This window comes from Oryctolagus cuniculus, chromosome 6, assembly GCF_964237555.1.
Source record: "Oryctolagus cuniculus chromosome 6, mOryCun1.1, whole genome shotgun sequence".
Lineage (NCBI taxonomy): Eukaryota > Metazoa > Chordata > Mammalia > Lagomorpha > Leporidae > Oryctolagus > Oryctolagus cuniculus.
In genome coordinates this window covers 111,408,323-111,429,621 of record NC_091437.1, presented here as the reverse complement: position 1 = coordinate 111,429,621, position 21,299 = coordinate 111,408,323, and the positions used below count along the sequence as shown (strand labels likewise).

Genomic DNA, 21,299 nt, shown 5'->3' with positions numbered 1-21,299 from the left:
GTGCTGTGGCATAGCAGGTAAAGCCACTGTCTGCAGCACAGGCTCCCATATGGGTGCCGGTTCAAGTCCCTGCTGCTCCTCTTCTGATCCAGCTCTCTGCTGTGGTCTGGGAGGGCAGTGGAAGATGGCCCAAGTGCTTGGGCCCATGTACCTGTGTGGGAGACCCAGAAGAAGCTCCTAGCTTCAGGTCAGACCAGCTCCAGCTATTGTGGGCCATTTGGGGAGTGAACCAGCAGATGGAAGACCTTTCTCTCTGTCTCTCCCTTTCTCTGTCTGTAACTCCACCTCTCAAATAAACAAATAAAAGAAATCTTTAAAACCTGAGTGTTATTGTGGGCCAATTCAGTTGGATTATCATATGCTCAGTAAAGCCTTAATTCCCTAAGGCAGAACTATTCAATGGCATTCAGCTGAATTTCAAAGTTCTTTGAAAATACTTCTACCATACCACCTATTACAAGATGTTATATTCTCTTAAGCATGTTAACTCCAAAAGGCAGTTATTCTATCTTAGTTATGTCATTTATTTATGTGATTGATTAAATAGCACTCAAACTGTGTTTCTGAATGTCTAAAATGTCTTTGGCACCATCTTGCATATAAATAAAGTCAATAGAGCATCCTAGAACTTATTGTATTTTTCATTCATACCTTTATGAAGCATCCGTTATGTGCTGTCAGTTACAAGAGACCCAAAGATGTACCAGAGATAATATATTTCTCATCTTCAAGGGAACTCATAATCTGGTGTGGGAGAAGGGAACTGCGTACAAACGATTTAAATAATGTAGTAAGATTGGTGATAAAGATTTTGTGTTTTGAAAAGACAGAAAACAAGACCAAGATCCACAAGAATGGGAATGAGAAGCCCAGGCAAGTTTCCAGAAATAAGTTAGGCCAGAGATGGCCTTAAAGTGCTGTGTGAGAGTGGGAGAAAAGCATCCCGTGAGCATTGTGTTATGAGCAAGAAGCTCAAAGAAGTTCAGCAGTATTGAAGCATTAAGTGAAACAGAATGAAATTAAAAATAGAGCTGTCGTATGATTCAGCAATCCCAGTGCTGGGGATAAATCCAAAGGAAATGAAATCAGTATGTCAAAGAGCCACCTGCACACTCACGTGCATTGCAGCATCACATACAACAGCCAGAATAGGAAATCACCCTAAGTGCCCATCAGCAAATGACTGGGCAAAGAAGATATGGCCCCAGGTAGGGAACAGATGATGGCTAAAGTGTCTGGGTCCTTACCATCCAACTGGGAGACCCAGATGGAGTTCTGAGCTCCTGCCTTTGCCCTGACACAATCCTGGCTATTTGGGGCCTTTGGAGAATAAATCAGAGGATGGAAAATTGCTCTCATTTCTCATTTCAGATAAAAATGAAAATAAATAAAACTTTAAAAAGAGAAGGAAATCCTGTCACTTGCAACAACAGGGACGACCATGGAGGACACAATATTAAGTGAAATAAGTCAGGCAAGGAGAGATAAATACTGCACTTGGATGTTAAATTTTTAAAAGTTGAACTCAAAGGAATGGAAAATAGGATGGTAGTTACCAGGGCCTAGGATAATAGATGTTTGGGAGATTTTGGCCAAAGAATAGAACATTTTGGTTAGGTAGATGGAATAATCTCTAGAGCGCTTTTGTACAACACAGTGACTACAGAAAATATCAAAAATTGTATTTTGAATGTCACCGAGAGAGTCAATTTCAAGTGTTCTCAGCATAAAAAATAAGCATGTGAGGCAAAGCATATGTTAATTAAATATTCCACCAGGTAAACACAATCAAAACATCATGCTGTACATGATGAATATATACAATTTTTATTTGTCAGTTTTTTAAAAAGCGCTAGAAAAAGGAGAAGTAAGAATTAAAGCCCAAACAAGAGTGCTTTGCCCACTTAAGTCATCACTGGTTTGTGTCCTGGCTGGTCTGCTTCTGATCCAACTTCCTGCCAGTGAGCACCCTGGGAGGCAGCAGTCGATGACTCAAGCTCTTGGGTCCCAGCTGGAACACCTGGATTGAGGTCCATGTCTCTGGCTTTAGCCTAGTCCCAACCTGGTCCACCCTGGCTCTTGGAAGGCATTTGGGGAGTGGACCACCAAATGGAAGATCTCTCTTTCTCTCTTTCTGACTTTCAATTAAAGTGAAAATAAATAAAATTTAAGAAGAACTGAAGCCAAAGAAATGAGCAGGGTGTAGACAACAAGGAATGCTTGGTATGACATCTTTATTCTGAGAATAACAGAGAGTCACTTTGGGCTAAGGATTGACTGTTCTAGTGGCTGCGGAAGAGCAACTCTGCAAAGAATGCGGTTGATGACTGGCTGAAATTCAGGATACAGACATTCTTTCTCGGCGTCTGGAGTACATTTTGCCTCAGAGATGCTCTTTATCTGACTGCTGAATTTATTTGCTCAATTACCTATTTAATTAGCTTAGAACAATTATGCTTTTTTATTTTTTTGCCATGGCTTACTTGGCTTTTATTCTGGCAGCTCAGATTTTTCTGTGATTTGACAGTTTGCATTCTCAGCAACAAGGAATATTTGCCAACAGAAGTGACACAAATGGTATTTCTTTCAAAACCATGGTATTTTGCTCAGATGACATATGTTTCTTTTAAGTTAAATAATTTTCAAACCTTTTAGCTGCCAATGCGATCCTGAAAGTCAATGACTGTAGTATTTCAGTCCCCGCAGGAATCCTGTGTACTGCAGTGGGCGGAGAGACAAAAATCAAGGCAGCTCCTTTCGCTATCATCATAGAGATCCAAGGGGCACTTGGATCTGAAGTGTTTGCTCTGAGATAAGACAGACTGCCAGTAATAGCAGCAGTGCTCACAGTATTACAGCTTTCAGAATGGGTTCCCTTAATTGTCTTGTTTTTCCATAAATTCTTGTCCAAACAGACATCTGGGTAACAGGACTCTGAGGCAAATAATTTTGGGATAGACAGGCATCTTTACTGCAGGATTGAAAGACTTTGAAGCATTAGCTTAAGTGATTTCTTAGAAAAAGAGTAGGGTTCAGAACCTCCCAAGCCACTAAAAATAATGAGGGGTCCTCCCACAGGGAGTATTTGAGAAAGCAATGCTGCTTTTTTTTTTTTTTTTTTTGAGAAAGGTAATGTAGCAAGTGATTTTTTAAAAAAGCCTTTGTTATTACAATGAAGAAATGAAATGCTTTCTAAACTGTGGAATCACTACCAACTAAATCAATGTAATAGATCCTAAAGGGCAATAGAATAAAAGAAATAGGTTGGCCCACTTTGACAAAAGTCAGAGTCCATCACGGAGTGTGTGAGTAGAGTGTGCCCGCAGGCTTGTGCCTCAGGTCATGATGGAAAACTCACATCTCTGGGTTGCAGTCCCAGCGTTAAAGGAACTGTCTGAGATCACTTGGCTAGTGAATGAGTCAAGACAGCGAACTGTGCTGGAGCTGAATTTAGGGAAGTTATCTGACCTTCAGGAACTCGGTTTCCTCATCTACAGGGATACAGAGTCCATACTTTCAGGTCATCGCAGGGATTAAAAAGATGATGCAGGTAGGAAAACAGCCAGCTCCAGAAGCCCCTACAAAGTACTCATTTCCTCCTCTCACGTGTACTCAGCCACACTCAAAATCATTTCATTCAGTGGCTAAGGACTTTGGCTTTTATTTGCTAAGCCAGTATTTTCTCAACAAATATATTAAAATAGATCATCAGATCTTATAATTTTTTCATGTTTATTGGTATCTATGAAATCAGGCATCAGGGCGTAGTGGGTAAAGCCACTGCCTGCAGTGCTGGCATCCCATATGGACATTAATTGGAGTCCCAGCTGCTCCACTTCTGATCCAGTTCTCTGCTATGGCCTGGGAAAGCAGTAGAAGATGGCCCAAGTCCTTGGGCCCCTGCACCCACGGGGGAGACCCGGAAGAAGCTCCTGGCTCCTGGCTTTGGATCAGCACAGCTCCGGCCATTGTGTCCAATTGGGGAGTGAACCAGCAGATGGAAGACCTCTCTCTCTCTCTCTCTCTCTCTCTCTCTCTCTGCCTCTCCTTCTTTCTCTTTGCAACTATGACTTTCAAACAAATAAATATTTTTTAAAAAATCAGGCATTGTTCCCTTCCTCTTTGATAATTATCTGCTGTTCTTATGTTGTCAAAACTTCAGAGTCCATGGGGTGCTTCTTTCACCGCATCCGCATTTCTGCTGACTTTGGCCCTTTGCTCCTGTGGTTTAGGATGGCCATTTGCACCTGGAATATTGTGGTGATTTCTTTTGATTTTTTTCCTGGCTCATTTCTCCTCAAGCTCTGCCTGCCTCTATTTTAATGTTTCCTAAGAATTGTTTTGTTGTTTTGATCTTGTAATGATCCTCCTACAAGCAGCTAGAAGATTTAGGCAGATTAAAAGCAATGTTCACAGGAGCTGGCTTTGTGGGGTAGCAGGTAAAATTGCTGCCTGTGACATCAGCATCCCATATGGGGGCCAGTTCAAGTCCCGGCTGCCCCTCTTCCAATCCAACTTCCTGCTAATGGCCTGGGAAAAGCAGCACAAGACGGCTCAAATGTCTGGGCCCCTGCATCCACATGGGAGACCCAAATGAAGCCCCTGGCTCCTGGCTTCTGCCTAGCCCAGCCCTGACCATTTCAGTCATCAGGGGGAGTTAACCAGTTGGTGAAAGATCTCTCTCTCTCTGTCTCTCCCTCTCTCTCTGTAACTCTGAATTTCAAATAATAAATAAATCTTAAAACACCCAATGTTCATAGAATTTGTGGAGTGTTTTATCACTGAGAGAATGGTTTCTATATACATTGTCTCTTACCCTTAACAATCACCCCCATTTCATAGATGAAAGAACTGAGGCTCAGAGAAACAACTTGTGCATGTTTTCCATGCTCAAAAGTATTCCACTGAAGGCTCCAATGTCAGTCTGGTCCTCCTTCAATGTTAGTTTGAATATCTCGAAACTCCATAATCAGACAGAGGCACTTCAACATTTTTCCGAACCTAAATGCCAGCCTTATCTCTAGGTATTCCAGTGTTGCAGCCAAACTGGCTTGTCGTCCACCTAGATATTTTGTATTTTCCTATCTGTAATTCATGAGTTTTCTCTGCCTGCCTAGAATGTCTTGTCATCTAACTCTTCTTCCACCAAATCCCATCTCATTGGTCTTTTTCCAACCTATTAATATTCGACATTTGGTTCACCTTTGTGTGTGGGTTTAAACCAATTTTATATTTCCAATTTTAATTTTTATGATATATTCTAAACTCAATAGCACTTTAGGTTGTACACAGTGTCTTATTGTTTTTCTTATTCCCCACAGCACCGAATGGAATTTTTTCCACATAGATGAGCCTCAAAAATTTTATTTAATTTGCAATTAAAACTGAGGACCAATATACCAGTGGCCACACTGGTGGCCACAGAGTGTATCAATGAGTGTTACCAGAGCAGAAACTACTCGTTTTGATTCTTACTCATCAGAATGAGTATTTCCAAAACTGACGCTCTCTAAAGGGGAATGGACTCAGCTAAACGGTCATATACCAAACACCACCAATCAAAACCAAGACACGGAACAAACTATTTCAGGAATTCCCAAGTCTAGCAGAAGAAGGAAAACTAATGCCTATTGTATACACACTGAATTTCACTGGCATAGTCCAGCAGTGCCTGGGACAGTTTACAAAACATCTCCAGATATGTATGACCGTGCTAGTGAAGTGAGAGTTAAGCCAAGGAGACTTCATCTACATATCAGATAAGAAAGGTCCATACTCAAGGCTGAGCGCTTGAACCCATTTCTAATGTGTGCTTTCAGATTCCTGCCTGTAACAATGATAGGTTCTGAGAGGCAGGAGGGAGGAAAGTCTAAGGTGTAGTTTCTGCCCTTAAGAAGCTTAAAAGTTTAGGAGATGGCTCATTTCCTCATTCACAAGTTAAGCCCCTAGCTGTGATAGTCTGTGGATCTGGAGAGACAAGTGAAGCGTAGGTCTTGGCACAGGGTGACATATCTATGCAAAACATCCCAGAATGAGGTCTCTTCCATGTTACAGTAGAGCATGCAGTGGAGACTTGTCAGGTCCATTTTACTGGCAAATGGCTTCGAGAGGAACTGACTTGAATGGGGACTTAAAAGGGGATAAGTGTGTCCCATGCAAACTGGATGGTTAATGGAATTTGTGATTGATGGAATAGCTTTAGAAAATGCAGAAGGTTCTGAAGAAATGCTGGAATGGTGCACATCAGTGAGCCAGACCTCCTGAGCCTCTTAAGCTAAGAGCAGTGTTTTCCTCGCCTGATGAAAGCCATTGATGTATTTTTGAACAAGAAAGTGACAGTGCTGGATGTGCATTTTTAATACAAGATGGGAAAATGTTGGATATGAATTTTTAATATTAGGAAGAAAAAGTGTCATAATTAAGAGTACAAATAATGTGTAAGGGAGCACAGGGAACTCTGAAATAAGTCACGCTCCAGTATGTTAATTTTAAATGTAAAAATAGGTCATAGTATATGTACAAATAAATAATGAGAGGTCCACTAGTCTCTTAGCACCTCTCACCCCTGCTACTCATTCCTAGCCCAGGTGATGCCTGCTTTTCATTCCTTTGGATCCTTTTAGAGTTTCTTCATGTCTGGTAATCTTATAGAAAGTGTATTTTCAACTTATCCCCCCTTTGGTTAAAGAGTATCATGCTACACAAGGTTCTTCTCCTTTTTTACTTAATATATCTTGGTGAACTTGCCATATCCTCTTATTCTGCTTCCACATGCAAGTTTTTTTCTAATAGCTACAGAATATTTCATTATAAGAATATCTCATAACCTATTTAACCAGTTTCCTACATAGAGACACTTAATTTGTTTCCAGTTTTTGGAATTTTGAGAAATGCTGCCCAATTATCCTCCTTAAGCGTTTCTTGTTTTTCTAATATTTTTATCCTCCAGAGGAGGAGCCCTCTTAGGGCAGGGACTATATTTTCCTCATCTTTACTTCCTTGGCTTTAGCTAGAAAGTGCTTAATATATAGTTCTTGAACTAATTCCTTTCTGAATGCATGGTTGGAGAAGAATTGAAGGTCACATCCTTTAAAAGGGATATAATTGTTACTGAGATATAACAGGCTCCCCTCATTCTCTCCCAAAAAAGAAAGAAAACGAAAAGGGAAAAAAATACAGACTGTGGCCAGGAGAACAAAGTAAAGGCTCCATCCAGAGTACTCTACCATACCCTCAGAGCCAGGGGTCATTTTCACCATATGTTTTAGAAAAGACCCCTTGTTATTAAACTTTATGTACCAATTTAACCATCTCATCTTTTATAGAGAGGAAAGAATACTTATACAATTGTCTTATTTGTAATTTTTAAAAATACTGATGAAAACAGAAGGGTGGAAATTATTTTAAACAATGTTTTGTGCTTCTTTAAAGTTGTCATGTTGGCTCAAAGTACCTTTTAAAGACCTTAAAGTTTCGGCCACCAGCATCATGACACCGTGGAAAAAGCCACCACCTGCAATGCCAACATCCCATAGGAGTGCTGTTTTGTGTCCTACTGTTCCACTTCCTAGCCAGCTCCCTGGTAATGCATCTGGGAAAGCTGTGGAAGATGGCTCAAGTGTTTAGGTCCGTGCCACCCATTTGGAAGATCCAGCTGGAGTCCCTGGCTCTTGACTTCGGGTCTGCCCTTCCCAGCCCAGGCCGTTCCAGCCATTTGAGGAAGTGAACCAGCAGATGGAAGATTGTCTCTCTCCCCCCTCCTCGCTTTCTCTCTCTCTCTCTCTCTCGCCCTCTCTCTCTCTCTTTCTCAGTAACTCTGCTTTTCAAATTAAAAAAAAAGAATCTAAAAAAAAAAAAGACCTTAAAATGTCCATATGGAGATCCTCTCCAGCCTCTAAGCAACACCCATGACAAAGGCAACGTGAACTAGCTTCCCACTTTGTACCCAGGAAAGGCTGAGTCACAGCAGCTCTGTGAGTCTGTCTCAGCCGCGGGTTCAGGTCCCTGTCGGTCAGGGGCATGTCTAGGGACAGATGAGTATTTCTGATAACACTTACCTGATTGTGTACATCAGTCAGGGCAATTATTAGTACTAGGAGTTTTCAAAGCTTTTCTGCACAACCTTTATTTTCTCTTCTCTAAATTTACCTGAAAATGTATGTGTTCCCTGTAAGCAGTTCCAAAACAATTTGTTAATGGCACAACACTTTTGAAGTGTAGAGGATTTTAAAAGATTACAAGGAAATTAAATTTTTGCCAGGTTTGTTTTTTTTTTCAACATGTGGACATTTTACCTACTTTTTTAAAATCTGTAATTTGCATAGTGTATATTTTGTGCAAAAGTAAACAGAAATCCTTATGCCCTTAGCTTGTAATACAAGAAGGCCTTGATTTCTTCTCAACCCTGAATCCAGTTCAGAAGGTAGCTGGGTCTCTCTCAGTGAAGTCACACATGCAATAGTTGCATTGCTTTTCTCAAGTTACTCATTTCACAACTTCAATAAAACGACAATCAGGTAGGGCAGCCCTGACTATTTTCTGTATGAGAATCGAATGCTTATCAACTTAACACAGGCCTAGTCATGTATTTTCAATTCATATTAGGAGGCAATGGCATTTTGGCAGAATAAGAGCCACAGTTCTCTCTAGTCTCCAATGCCTACAGTCTATAAGGTTGGAGACAGCCATAAGCGTCTGTGCCCTCACTGTTGTTAAGCAAGGACATGAATTCCTTACTTTGATGTATTTTTGCAGCAGCCATGATAAGCCAGATATGATCTGATGATTTACACTTGATATTTCTGGAACTTACCAGACAGTCGTTTGGCATACAACTTCAGACATAGTTGTAAAAAAACAAAACGTTTTTGAGAAGAGAAAAGCCATAGGATAAAATAACCATAAAGCAATGGTGTACATGGCAAGATTTCTTAACTAGGGTGCAGAGCTGGCTTTGGGTGACCCATGGTCCATTGATATTGTGTGGGAAATTCTGTATATGCCCTTACCTGCATTTTCCTAAGAAACTCATTGTTGAGGTCTTTGAAAGGGTTTCAAAGCTTTCCCTCTCTTCCCCCTAAAAATGAAGGTGCCCAACTCGGGCCCTATTTAGATGATAGATCCGTTACCTTCACTCTTTACTTCTCTTGTCTCTTCTCCCTCAACCCAGTCGTTTGGTCCAAAGGTCTTTTGGCAGAAAATAATGGGAGAAATAGTTCTTGATCAATTCTTGAGTTTTATCTTTTTGATTTTCTAGAAGTCTTTATATAATTTTGGATATAGCTTCCTAGTTTCTCTGAATTCTTTTGTGACAGGGCAAAACCATGTTCTCAGTGTAATGAACATATTTTAGGTACTGTTTGCATTTAGATTTTGCATTTCTTAGCTCACTTTAAAGCTGGAGAGACAACTAATAAAATCTATTCGTAACACTTCTGACAGAAACACTTATTCTGCCCCGAGTTCTTTAGTTTCATTCTGCCTCATTTTATGCTGATTTTCCAGACATGATTAACATCCTTCAGCCACCCAACTCCTAATTTCATGTGCTAAATTAGGGTAGGATTTGGGGTTATATTGTAATTATTTGTGGCCAACAGAGTTAGTCACCATGTGAGAGTCTAGCTGTTTCCAATACTAACAAGCTTTAGCTGCACAGGCTTTAACTGGTCAGAACATAAACAAGAGACTTCAGCCTGCAAAGTCACCTTCAAAAGGTTTTCAAGTTTGTGTTTGCCTTTGAATACTCTTCCTAGAAGTTTTTCTCATTAGTACTTTCTTGCTCTTTTCTAGAATAATCTGGAAGTTTTAAAGCAGTTGATTATTAATATATTTATGTCACTCTATGAAAAATAAATCTTTAAAAAATAAAAATACCAATTCAGATGTTGAATCTTTGGTAAAATTTTGAAAAAATTGTGATTTAAAGGCAATTTCTGTTTGCTGGATGTTTATCTCTTTTACTTCTCCCAGCAACTCAGTAAATCAGACATCACCATCACATTTTACGAATGAGGATTCTGAGGCACAGAGGTTTGGAATCTTGGGTCACCTGCTTGGACATGGCAGAGGGCAAAGCAAGCGCTGGTAAGTCCAAGGCTGGTTCTATCACAGTCCCCGTCTCTTGATTTTTTTTTTTTCACTTAAACTTCCATTAAAGGCAACACTCAAATAGTAAATAGTGAAAAATTCTTTAAAAAAGATAAAAATCAAGAATGAAATTCTCTGGAGAAGGTTCTATCTTCTTTTGTTTTTTCCTATACATGCCTTGGCAGTTTGATGAAACCCTTCTTCAAATGTTTGTAAACAAGTGAAAGAAAGATAAAAAGGATTACAAAAGAAGCCAAAGGTTTTAAAATGCAGTTTTTAGAGAGCTTTAAATGTGTTTAATAAATATTAAACTTCTTTATTATGACATCAAAAATCAAGATTAAAGGATGAGTATAACATCTACTCTAACTTTGAAGTAGAGAAAACTTAAATGACATTTCAAGGTATCCACAAGGACATTAAAGAGATAAAATTATTGAATTTCTGTTGATGCCAAAGTTACAGGTACTTCTATACTAACCACACTGATATGTAGCTTATATTTGCAATGAAAGGAAATGTTATTTTTCACTTAGAGGATATTGAAACTAGTGTTTTTTTTTTTTTTTCCTCATCCAAGTTCATGGACACCAGATATCTGGACTCCAGAACAGATACCTACTCAGGACTCCTAGGCCATGGGATAATAGACCATTTTGCTTGCTTCCAGAAAGTGGTATCACTGGCTTGCTTTCTTCATAAGGGAGAGAAGGGCTACACTTACCTTCCAGAGTCTCGCATTGGACCAGGTTGAGGTAGTCCTGCTGGGTGAGGAGGCTGGCTTTGCAGCCTCGAACCAGGCCCTCCAGGTAGCCATGGTCCACATTGAAGTACAGCTCTGCACTCTCAAGCATGAGGAATGAGATGGTAGCTGATTTAGGCTGAAGTGGCTCTGGAGTCCTGCGTAGCCCCTGAAGACTTGAACTAGTCTGGGAAAAGTGCTAGTAGTTATCAGGTGACCGGAGCAATCTCTCAGCTGACGGTCAGGGTTTTTGTGACTAGTTTCCTCCGGTTTCAGTGGCTTTCAACACAGTGTGGTTGGCCCTGTTTTTACAGCAACAGTGAGTCAGCCAGAGGATCGAGGAAAACCCAGGGCAGGCGCAGACCACTGCCAGGAGAAGGAGGTGGGAGGGTGGATACAGGTTCACCTCTTACGCTCCCACAGCACTGGCTCTCCCAGTGTTGCCATTGGGAGATTTCAAACACTTGAATGTTTTGTAAACATCCCTACCCTTGGCTGAGCTTTCAATTATAGATCATATCTGTTCTGCATTTCTTGCAATTTTAAGATTTTAATTAAAAGATAATTTAATGTACTATATAGATGAGAAAGGAGCAGGTAGTTTGAAAGATCAATTCCACCATAGAACGTGTTTGTAAAACAAATGATTACTGTTGTTGTGTTTTTTGTTTTTTGTTTTTTGTTTTTTTTTTTTTTTTTTTTTTTTTGACAGGCAGAGTAGACAGAGTAGACAGTGAGAAAGAGAGACAGAGAGAAAGGTCTTCCTTTTGCCATTGGTTCACCCTCCAATGGCCGCCACAGCCGGCGCACCGCGCCGATCCGAAGGCAGGAGCCAGGTGCTTCTCCTGGTCTCCCATGGGGTGCAGGGCCCAAGCACTTGGGCCATCCTCCACTGCACTCCCTGGCCACAGCAGAGAGCTGGCCTGGAAGAGGGGCAACTGGGATAGAATCCGGCGCCCCGACCGGGACTAGAACCCGGTGTGCCCGCGCCGCAAGGTGGAGGATTAGCCTATTGAGCCGTGGCGCCGGCGATTACTGTTGTTTTAAAACTGCCAAAGGTTGGTAGCTGCTTCCACTTAGTGTAGGGGCAGATTCCAGCAATTTGGGAAGCAGATGCATAGCATATCACTGCCTTTGCAAAATCTGACTATTGACAAAGCACTCTACATTTTCTGCTTCCAATTTGAATCTTATGATTAGTCTGAGATGTGTATGTACACACAGTATTATTATTTTGGTGACAGATAAGGAATGGCTGTAATGTAGTAAATATTTAATGAAACCACAACATGATTGTTGAGTTTAATGTTCCAAAAAGGAGTTGCCAAGATGGAGTTCATGGTTCCGGGCTTTGGCCTGACCCAGACCTGGCTTTTGCAGCTGTTTGGAAAGTGAACCAGCAGGTAGAAGATTTGCATCTCTCCCTTTCTTTCTGTCTCTCTGCCTTCTAAATGATTGAATCTTTAAAAAAAAAAAAAAACCTGAAATAATTCTGAATAATATTTGCATATATACTGTTTCATATTTGTGTCAAGTCCTCAACTGGAGTAAAGGTGCCAGAAAATCTCTGGTCTGTCTTAGTATTTCCAAACTGTTCGGGAGAAGCTAAATAAGAGTGAATCAATTGTGAAGAATTCTGCTTTAGTTATTGAAAATTAGAAAGAATCAAATGTAACTTCCACAGTGCCCAGGCTTTGAAAGTGATCAATAAATAGTAGAGGCTCTTATTATTATGTCATCATTATCTATCCCTTCCCCTACAACTCCACCATGCTCAAATATCCTGATTTTATGTTGAATCATGTGACTTATTGATCACTTTTGTAGCTCTAAAGATGACTGTATATCAGCAGTATTATATAGTTCAAACCAATAAATTATAAAAAGAAATGTATATTCTCCTAATTACTCTATGTTTTACTAAATTTATGCACTTGAGGTTACTATGTTTGTTGTGTCTGTGTGATAGATAATCAATATCATGATGTGCTATTATGCATCTCTGGGTTTAATCATAGTATGATGATAGCTTGCAGCCAATAATTATGGGAAGTTTATACTATGAAATATGTAAATGCTACACTTTAGGGCTTGATTTATTATTTGGTTGATTATACAATGTTAAAAAAGTGGTAGAGAAAATGTTAATAAAGAATTAAATTTAAAACTTTGTGGTTGGGGCTGACACTGTGCAGTAGTAGGCTAAGCCTCCACCTATGGTGCTGGCACCCCAAATGGGCACTAGTTCATGTCCCAGCTGCTCCTCTTCTGATCCAGCTCTCTGATTATGGCCTGAGAAATCAGTGGAAGATGGCTCAAGTGCTTGGGCCCCTGCACCCACATGGGAGACCTGGAAGAAGCTCCTGGCTCCTGGCTTTGGATTGGCTCAGCTCCAGCCATTGCAGCCATTTGGGGAGTGAACCAGCAAATGGAAGACCTTCTTCTGTCTCTCCCTCTCTCTGTCTGTTACTCTACTTCTCAAATAAATAAATGAAATCTTTAAAAATTATGTGGTGTCTATAACCAAACATTATGATTGCAAAATATGAAGAAATATTCTTCCAGTTTTAAAATTATGAACTGAAATTCTGAATATGTCTTCAGTGTCTTTAGTACTGTCACAGCTAGTGCCCTGAGCAGTTCAGAAATCTTTATTCTGATTCATTTCTAGTTCAAAACTCTAAAACCTTTGATGCTCTCTGAAGTTGTCTTTCAGGATTTTGGTCATATTCCAGGCAGAAATGCAATCACCAGCCTCCCTGGACTGGTCCAGGTTCTCCTGCAAGAGAAGTGCACGTGGCTCAATAAGTATCCAAAGGTCACCCTTTGCTCCATTTTAATGCTAGAATCTGCACCCCAAGAGGAACTTAAGACTTATTGCCATACCACACAACCTGTGTTGGAGCATGTTTCTAAACTGTGTGTGTTTGAACTTGCACCCACTTCTGCATGTGAGGAGAACATCCCTCCTAAATATTCATTTTCTCCTAAATTGGAACAGATTCATCATTTCCCCTGCTCATGGAGTCACAGGTTTGGAAATTATTCCTGTTGTCTCCTTATTTGCTGCAAATCAGTTATTTTGTATGACAATAAATGTAAATAAAACTATCAACCAACATTTATGTTGGAGATACACTTGTTAATGAGTCGCAACCATAGATTGACTACATATGTAAGAACTGGACAACAATAATCAATCAAAGTCTTGTGAAAATCAATGGACTATATGTAATTTTTAATAAAGGGCATTACATTATTATTTTTATAAGTCAGGTGCTGCATATCATTTTTCTCAGTAAGATTTTTAATAAACATGCATAGCCTTCCTTTTAGCTATCCAGTTGGTAAGCATGTATATTGTAAGATCTTCACAAATTGGCCTAGAAACAGGTAAAAGAAAACTGAATTTGTTTTCTGTGTGCAAAACATGTTTTTAGTTCACCATATTTCACAATTACTTATCTATTCCAGAAACTAATAACAGCTCTTGCTTTCCTTTAAACTTGCTTTTCTTGTCAAGCCTTTATATAATGGGAAGTTTCTGTCATATACAAAAGTAAAGAAAGTAGTGCCCATGTGCTCATAACCCATTTCCAAAAATGATATATTTTAGATTAAACTTGTTTAATCTATACTCTCACACAATGGATTATTTTGATACCTATATCAGACATCATATCATATAATTATATCCATATTCAATATGTGTCTCTGAAAGACAAGAACCCTTTCTAAAATCACAGCCAGAAAGTCATAATATCTGACACTGAATAATAAGTTCTCTTTTAAAATTTTATTTATTTGAAAGACAGAGCAGAGAGAAAGACAAGTCTTCTATCTGCTGGTTCACTCCCCAAATGGCTGTAACAGCTGGAGCTGAGCCAATCTGAAGCCAGGAGCCAGAGTTTCTTCCAGGTCTTCTGTGTAGGTGCAGAGGTCCATGGAATTGGGCCATCTTCTGCTGTTTTCCCAGGCACATTATCAGGGTGCTGGATCAGATGTGCAGCAGCCAGGACTCGAAATGGTGTCCATATAGGATGCCGGTGCTGCAAGCCAGGATTTTAACCTGCTGTGCTGCAGCATTGGACCCATAATTTCTTAATATTTATATTAATTATTTTATAAGGAAATATATAAACTATAAAAATGAATATAATGTAGCATATTTCAAATTCCCTACCATATTTTATACTATAGGATGGTACTTCCAAAAGTTTATGGCAAAATTGGACATGTATTTCAGTTTAGTAGTTAAGATGCTGGTTAAGATACCTACAGCCCACCTTGGAGTGCCTGTGTTTGATTCCTGGCTCTGGTTCCTGATTCCAGCTTCCTACCAGTGCAGATCCTGGGAGGCAGCAGGTGATGGCTCAAGTAATTGCATCTTTGCCACTCATGTGGGAAACACGGATTGAGTTCCCGGCTGTTGCAGGCATCTGTGGAGGGAACCAGCAGTAGGAAGCTCTGTATCTTTCCCTATCTTTGTTTCTGTCTCTCTTTCTCTCAGATTAGGAAGAAAATAAATAATCTTTGGTAAGTTTGTGGAAAAATTGAATTAAAAGGTAAAACTTATTTTGGCACATATAATTCTGAAATTCATGTGTTGTTTTTTCATATTATGCCTTCTCCATGACCTTTTTGGAGATATCTTGTATGTAGAGACACATTCTGATGTTTTCTTGAAATGACAGATCTATTGTCTGTGCTAATATGAAGTTGATGGATGAGGTAGGCAACCTTTCTCTTGCCCTTCATGCTATCTTTCTAACTTGGCAGAAGCAAGAATGTCTCATTTCTGTGAGAGGAATTCGTCAAAAATGAGATCGAGCTCATGAACGATGAGAGGAAACCTAACACAGTGACAAGATCTGGAGCTTGTAAAGGAGTCCTTACAGTAGAGACAAAAAAAGAAATTTAATTTCAGTGTCTAAACTAGCAATGATGTGTAGGCGAGTGGGAGTGGGAGCATGACAGGCATGCATGGGTTTAACTCATGTCCTCTGAGCACCAGTGTTTTTATGCATAAAAAGGGAACAACGATACAGCAGATGTTGTAAGGATTGAATGAGATAATCCTAAAAATGATCAGCACATGGGAGCATGAGCACTAAATACTTCATAAAATGAACCTACTGCAGTGCTCATCCTCTTCCTCCTGTAACTGCAAACCATGGTCATCCCAATCACTTAAGACTAGATTGAGCTCCTTAAGGCTAAGCACAGCACCTAGTCCACTTTTCTCTCCTTCAGGTGTTCAGTAGTATGCCTTGTGGGATGCAGATATTCAATGGCTATTTCCTTTGTACAGTCAGGTTTCTTTTTTTTTTTTTTTTTGATAGGCAGAGTGGACAGTGAGAGAGAGAGAGAGACAGAGAGAAAGGACTTCCTTTGCCGTTGGTTCACCCTCCAATGTCTGCCGTGGCTGGCGTGCTGCGGCTGGTGCACCGCGTTGATCCGATGGCAGGAGCCAGGTACTTATCCTGGTCTCCTATGGGGTACAGGGCCCAAGCACTTGGGCCATCCTCCATTGCACTCCCTGGCCACAGCAGAGAGCTGGCCTGGAAGAGGGGCAACCGGACAGAATCCGGCGCCCCGACCGGGACTAGAACCCGGTGTGCTGGCGCTGCAAGGCGGAGGATTAGCCTAGTGAGCCGTGGCGCCGGCCATACAGTCAGGTTTCTAAAACAACTGAAAATTGTTCTCAAAGAACATTTAATTCCAGGTACCTCTAGGAAACACTACATTTGGTAGGTGTATCTGAATAGTAAGGTGGTATACATACACATATCATGGTAAATGTGTGCATATCTGTGTAAGACATGTAGGATTTATTGTGACTTTCTGTCAAGTATAAGAGTCTCCAAGAGTCATTGGTTTCACAGCATTAGAGGATCTATTTATCCTTCCAAAGAATGAAGATATTCCTTGGGTGAGATATGATGTCTGTTATTCTGGCATAAAATGTTTCCTTCCAGATGGATTATGTTCTCCAGTGTACAGGGAGGAAGCCAAGGAGGTCAAAGCTGCCACCTGAGAATGGTCCTCTGGATGTCTGAGACGTGTGAAGGCAAGCCAGCACCTTGCTGGACCCTGACCTGCTTGTCAAGATGGCAGCACTAACTACCCTCACATAGCCCCCGGGAGGGTTTGTAGAGGCAGAGTGTTGTGTAGGAGGTGCCATTGAGTAGACCCAAGATGTCATCCATAGTGACAAAGTCAAAGGCCAAGCCAAAGCCTCTTTCTATAAAGTTACCAGTACTTTAACAAAACAAAAAACATTTGAACTTTGCATTCAAGCATATACAAAAGAAAATCCTACTATAATTAACCTAGGTGTATGGATCACCTAGCTTCAATAATTACACTCTTGGTGGAGGCATTGTGGCAGAGTAAGTTAAGCTGCTGCTTAGATGTCTGCCTTGGGATATCTGTTACTAGAGATATCTGAGTGCCTGATTTGAATCTGACTTCTGCTTCCAATCCAACTTCCTGCTAATGCAAACCTTGGGAGGAAACAGATGATGGCTCAAGTATTTGAGTCTCTGTCACCTACATGGGAGACCTGGACGGAGTTCCTGGCTCTTGGCTTTGGCCTGACCCAGCCCTGGTTATTGCAGGCATTTAGAGAGTTGAACCATTAGATAGAAGAACTCTCTTTATCTCCCTCTCTTTCTCTCTCTCTCTCTTTCTTTCTCTCTCCCTTCCAAATAAATGAAGATAACTAAGTAAATATTTAAAAAGAATTGTAGAATACCTTTTCAATAATTAAAAATAATAATTATTATCCACTTATGACCAATCTTGGTTCAGCTATACCAGGGACCCAAAACTTTCTCTGTAGGATCAGATAGTAAATATTTTAGGCTTTGTGAGTCATGCCGTCTTTGTCAAAACTGTTCAACTCCATTATTGTGGTAGGGAAACATTCATAGACCACATGCAAATAAATGAACATGACTGTGTTTCAATGAAACTTTATTGGCAAAAACATTTGATGGGCAAGCTTTGGTCTCTGGGCTGTAATTTGCCAGTCCCTGATCTATAAATTTATTCACTCCATCGCTACTCTGAATTATTTTCAAATAAATCCAACGTGTATTATTTTACTCATATTTCAGTAAGGATCTCAAAGATAAAGACATTTTTACAGCGAAAACACAATTAGCATATTTAAATTCCAGCAAATGCTCAATCATTAATTGCTTCATAATGTTTATTAGTTTTTTGAATGAGAAGACACTAAAATTGGCTTACACATCTCTTTTTTTAAAAATATTTATTTATTTATTTGAAAGGCAGACTTACAGAGAGGCAGAGGCAGAGAGAGAGAGAGAGAGAGAGAGAGAGAGAAAGTCTTTCATCTTCTGGTTCATTTCCCAGATGGTGGTAATGGCCAGAGCTATGCTGATCTGAAGGCAGGAGCCAGGAGCTTTTTCCAGGTCTCCCACACGGGTGCAGGGGCCCAAGGACTTGGGCCATTTTCCACTTCTTTTCCAGGCCATAACAGAGAGCTGGATTGGAAGTGGAGCAGCTAGGACTTGAACCAGCACCCAATATGGGATGCTGGCACTGCAGGTGGTGGGTTTACCAGCTAAGCCACAGTACCATCCCCTTAACTTTCTTTAAGATATACTTTCCATCACCCTAGACCTGCTTTTTAAAGAAACTAGGTCACACAGCCTAGGGAATTTTTCACTGATTAGAATTTGCTGACTGCATCTTGAGGTATCATTTAACTGGTTGCTCTGTCCCCTATAATTCCTATAAATTAATATTTAGATCTGGAAGCTAGATCATTTTTTAAAGAATTATTTTTTTATTTGAAAGTCAGAGTTATACAGAGAGAGGAGAAGCAGAGAGAGAAGTCTTCTATCTGCTGGTTCACTCCCCAATTGGCTGCAATGGCCAGAGTTGTGCCGATCCGAAGCCAGGAGCCAGGAGCCAGGAGCCTCTTCCAGGTCTCCTACACGGGCACAGGGGCCCAAGGACTTGGGCCATCTTGTACTGCTATCCCAGGCCATAGCAGAGAGCTGGATCAGAAGTGGAGCAGCGGGGACTCCAACTGGGGCCCAAATGGGATGCTGGCGCTTCAGGCCAGGGCGTTAACCCACTGCGCCACAGCGCCGGCCCCGCTAGATCACTTCTATATTGAGCTCCTGGTTCCCTGATTCTGCCTAAGCCAGAGGCCATTTTGGACAGTCGAGGAGTGAACCACTGCATGGGAACTCTCCCTCTCTCAGTCTAGATGATTTTTTGTGAAAAAAAGCTCATGGCAGTACTGAATACTTCCATCAGGACACATGCAACGTCTCTTACTTTTTAAAACTAAAGCAACTGCCTGCGGTGCCAGCACCCTGGGTTCTAGTCCCAGTTGGGGCACCGGATTCTGTCCCAGTTGCTCCTCTTCCAGTCCAGCTCTCTGCTGTGGCCTGGGAAGGCAGTGGAGGATGGCCCAAGTCCTTGGGCCCTGCACCCGCATGGGACACCAGGAGGAAGCACCTGGCTTGGCTTCTGACTGGGGCAGCGCGCCAGCCGTGGCGACCATTTTTGGGGGGGTGAACCAACAGAAGGAAGACCTTTCTCTCTGTCTCTCTCTCTCTCACTGTCTAACTCTGCCTGTAAAAAAAAAAAAAAAAAAAAAAAAAAAAAAAAAAAAAAAAAAAAAAACTAAAGCAACCAGTTATGATCACCACCTAGATCCAGGAAAAACAAATTGATTATATTTTGGTTTATAATTTTTCTTCACTTATTAACTAGAGTACCTCCATAAAAAGAAGCATTTGAGGGTAGGCATTTGGCCTAGTGGTTAAGATGCCCATGTCCCATATCACAGTACCAAGGTTGGATACCTGCCTCTGCTTCTGATTCCAGCTTCCTGCTGGTGTAGATCTTGGGAGGTGTGGGGAGCAACTGGGAGCAACTCGGACTAGACTAAGTTACTGGAATTAAGACTTATTCTATGCATCTGCTCTCCCACAATATGGCGCTGAGAAGGAAGAAACAGCTTCTACACAGCTGCCTCCAGTTCAACCAATAAACTGTAGGACCTGCTCCTGATTGGAGGAGAGCAGCGTACTCGGCGTGTGGGTAGCAGAGTTGGGATTGGTGGAAGAGGACTATAAAGGAGGAGAGAGACAACATGCACGAGGAACATCTATCTGAAGGAACACCTGTGCAGCCCCCGAGAGAGCCGGCCGGCGGCGTGCCGCTCCCCTGCGGAAGTGGGGAAAGTGGCAGGGGGCCCGCCCCTCCACGGAGGTGGAGGGATGGTAGCCAACCCGGGAAGAACCAGCAGCAAACCCGGGGAGGGCCGAGCAGACAAAAGAACAGCGCAGGGTCCTGTGTCATTCCTCCACGAAGACGGGGAGTGACAGGGAGGCAGCAGTGATGGCGGAGTTATTGAGTTGCTTCCATCCACATGGGAGACCTGGGTTAAGCACCCATCTCCCCACTTTGGTTTCAGCCCAGCCCTAGACATAGTGGGCATTTAGGGAGAGAACAAGTGACCAGGAACTCATTATGTCTGTCTCTGCCTCTCAGATAAATACACAAAAATTTCAAAAAAGAAATATTTTTTTTTAAATTTCAAATCAGAGACATTTTTATTTACCTAATGAACTTGAATAATCTTGAAATATTTTATAGGTGATTAATGTGTAAAAATGTATTAAAATTCATTATATTATCTAATTGGAATTTTTTTTTAACTTTTATTTAATGAATATAAATTTCCAAAGTACGAATTATGGATTACAATGGCTTCCCCCCCATACCGTCCCTCCCACCCACAACCCTCCCCTTTCCCACTCCCTCTCCCCTTCCATTCACATCAAGATTCATTTTCGATTATCTTAATATACAGAAGATCAGCTTAGTATACATTAAGTAAGGATTTCAACAGTTTGCTCCCACACAGAAACATAAAGTGAAAAATAATAGATGATTTTTTTTAAATGATGATGAAATCAGATCAGACCTATTGTCATGTTTAATCCCAGTGAGAGTCAAGTTGGGAGTTGATAGTTTCTTTTTCTTTTCTTTTTTTTTTTTTTTACAGAGGATCAGTTTAGTATGCATTAAGTAAAGATTTCAACAGTTTGCACCCCCATAGAAACACAAAGTGAAATATATTGTTTGAGTACTCGTTATAGCATTAAATCTCAATGCACAGCACATTAAGGACAGAGATCCTACATGAGGAGTAAGTGCACAGTGACTCCTGTTGTTGACTTTACCAATTGACACTCCTGTCTATGGCATCAGTAATCTCCCTATGCTCCAGTCATGAGTTTCCAAGGCTATGGAAGCCCTCTGAGTTCTCCGATTCTTATCTTGTTTAGACAAGGTCATAGTCAAAGTGGAGGTTCTCTCCTCCCTTCAGAGAAAGGTACCTCCTTCTTTGAAGACCTGTTCTTTCCACTGAGATCTCACTCACAGAGATCTTTTGCCAGAGTGTCTTGGCTTT

The 21,299-nt window shown here is 40.9% G+C and overlaps 1 protein-coding gene across 3 annotated transcripts in view; it reads right to left on the bottom strand.

Moving 5' to 3' along the window:
* Positions 1 to 21,299, bottom strand: part of ATP6V0D2 (ATPase H+ transporting V0 subunit d2) — a 116,068-nt gene that overhangs the window by 44,634 nt on the left and 50,135 nt on the right. Inside the window, exon 1 of one of the 3 annotated variants that reach the window (XM_070075273.1) lies at positions 10,814 to 11,207. The exons of 1 other annotated variant lie outside the window; for it this stretch is intronic. In XM_070075273.1, coding sequence (XP_069931374.1) covers positions 10,814 to 10,943 — 130 coding nt within the window. In that variant the 5' untranslated portion in view covers positions 10,944 to 11,207. Of the gene's footprint in view, positions 1 to 10,813; positions 11,208 to 21,299 lie in introns of those variants that run through there. One more of the 3 variants, XM_002710673.5, reaches the window with a different exon arrangement.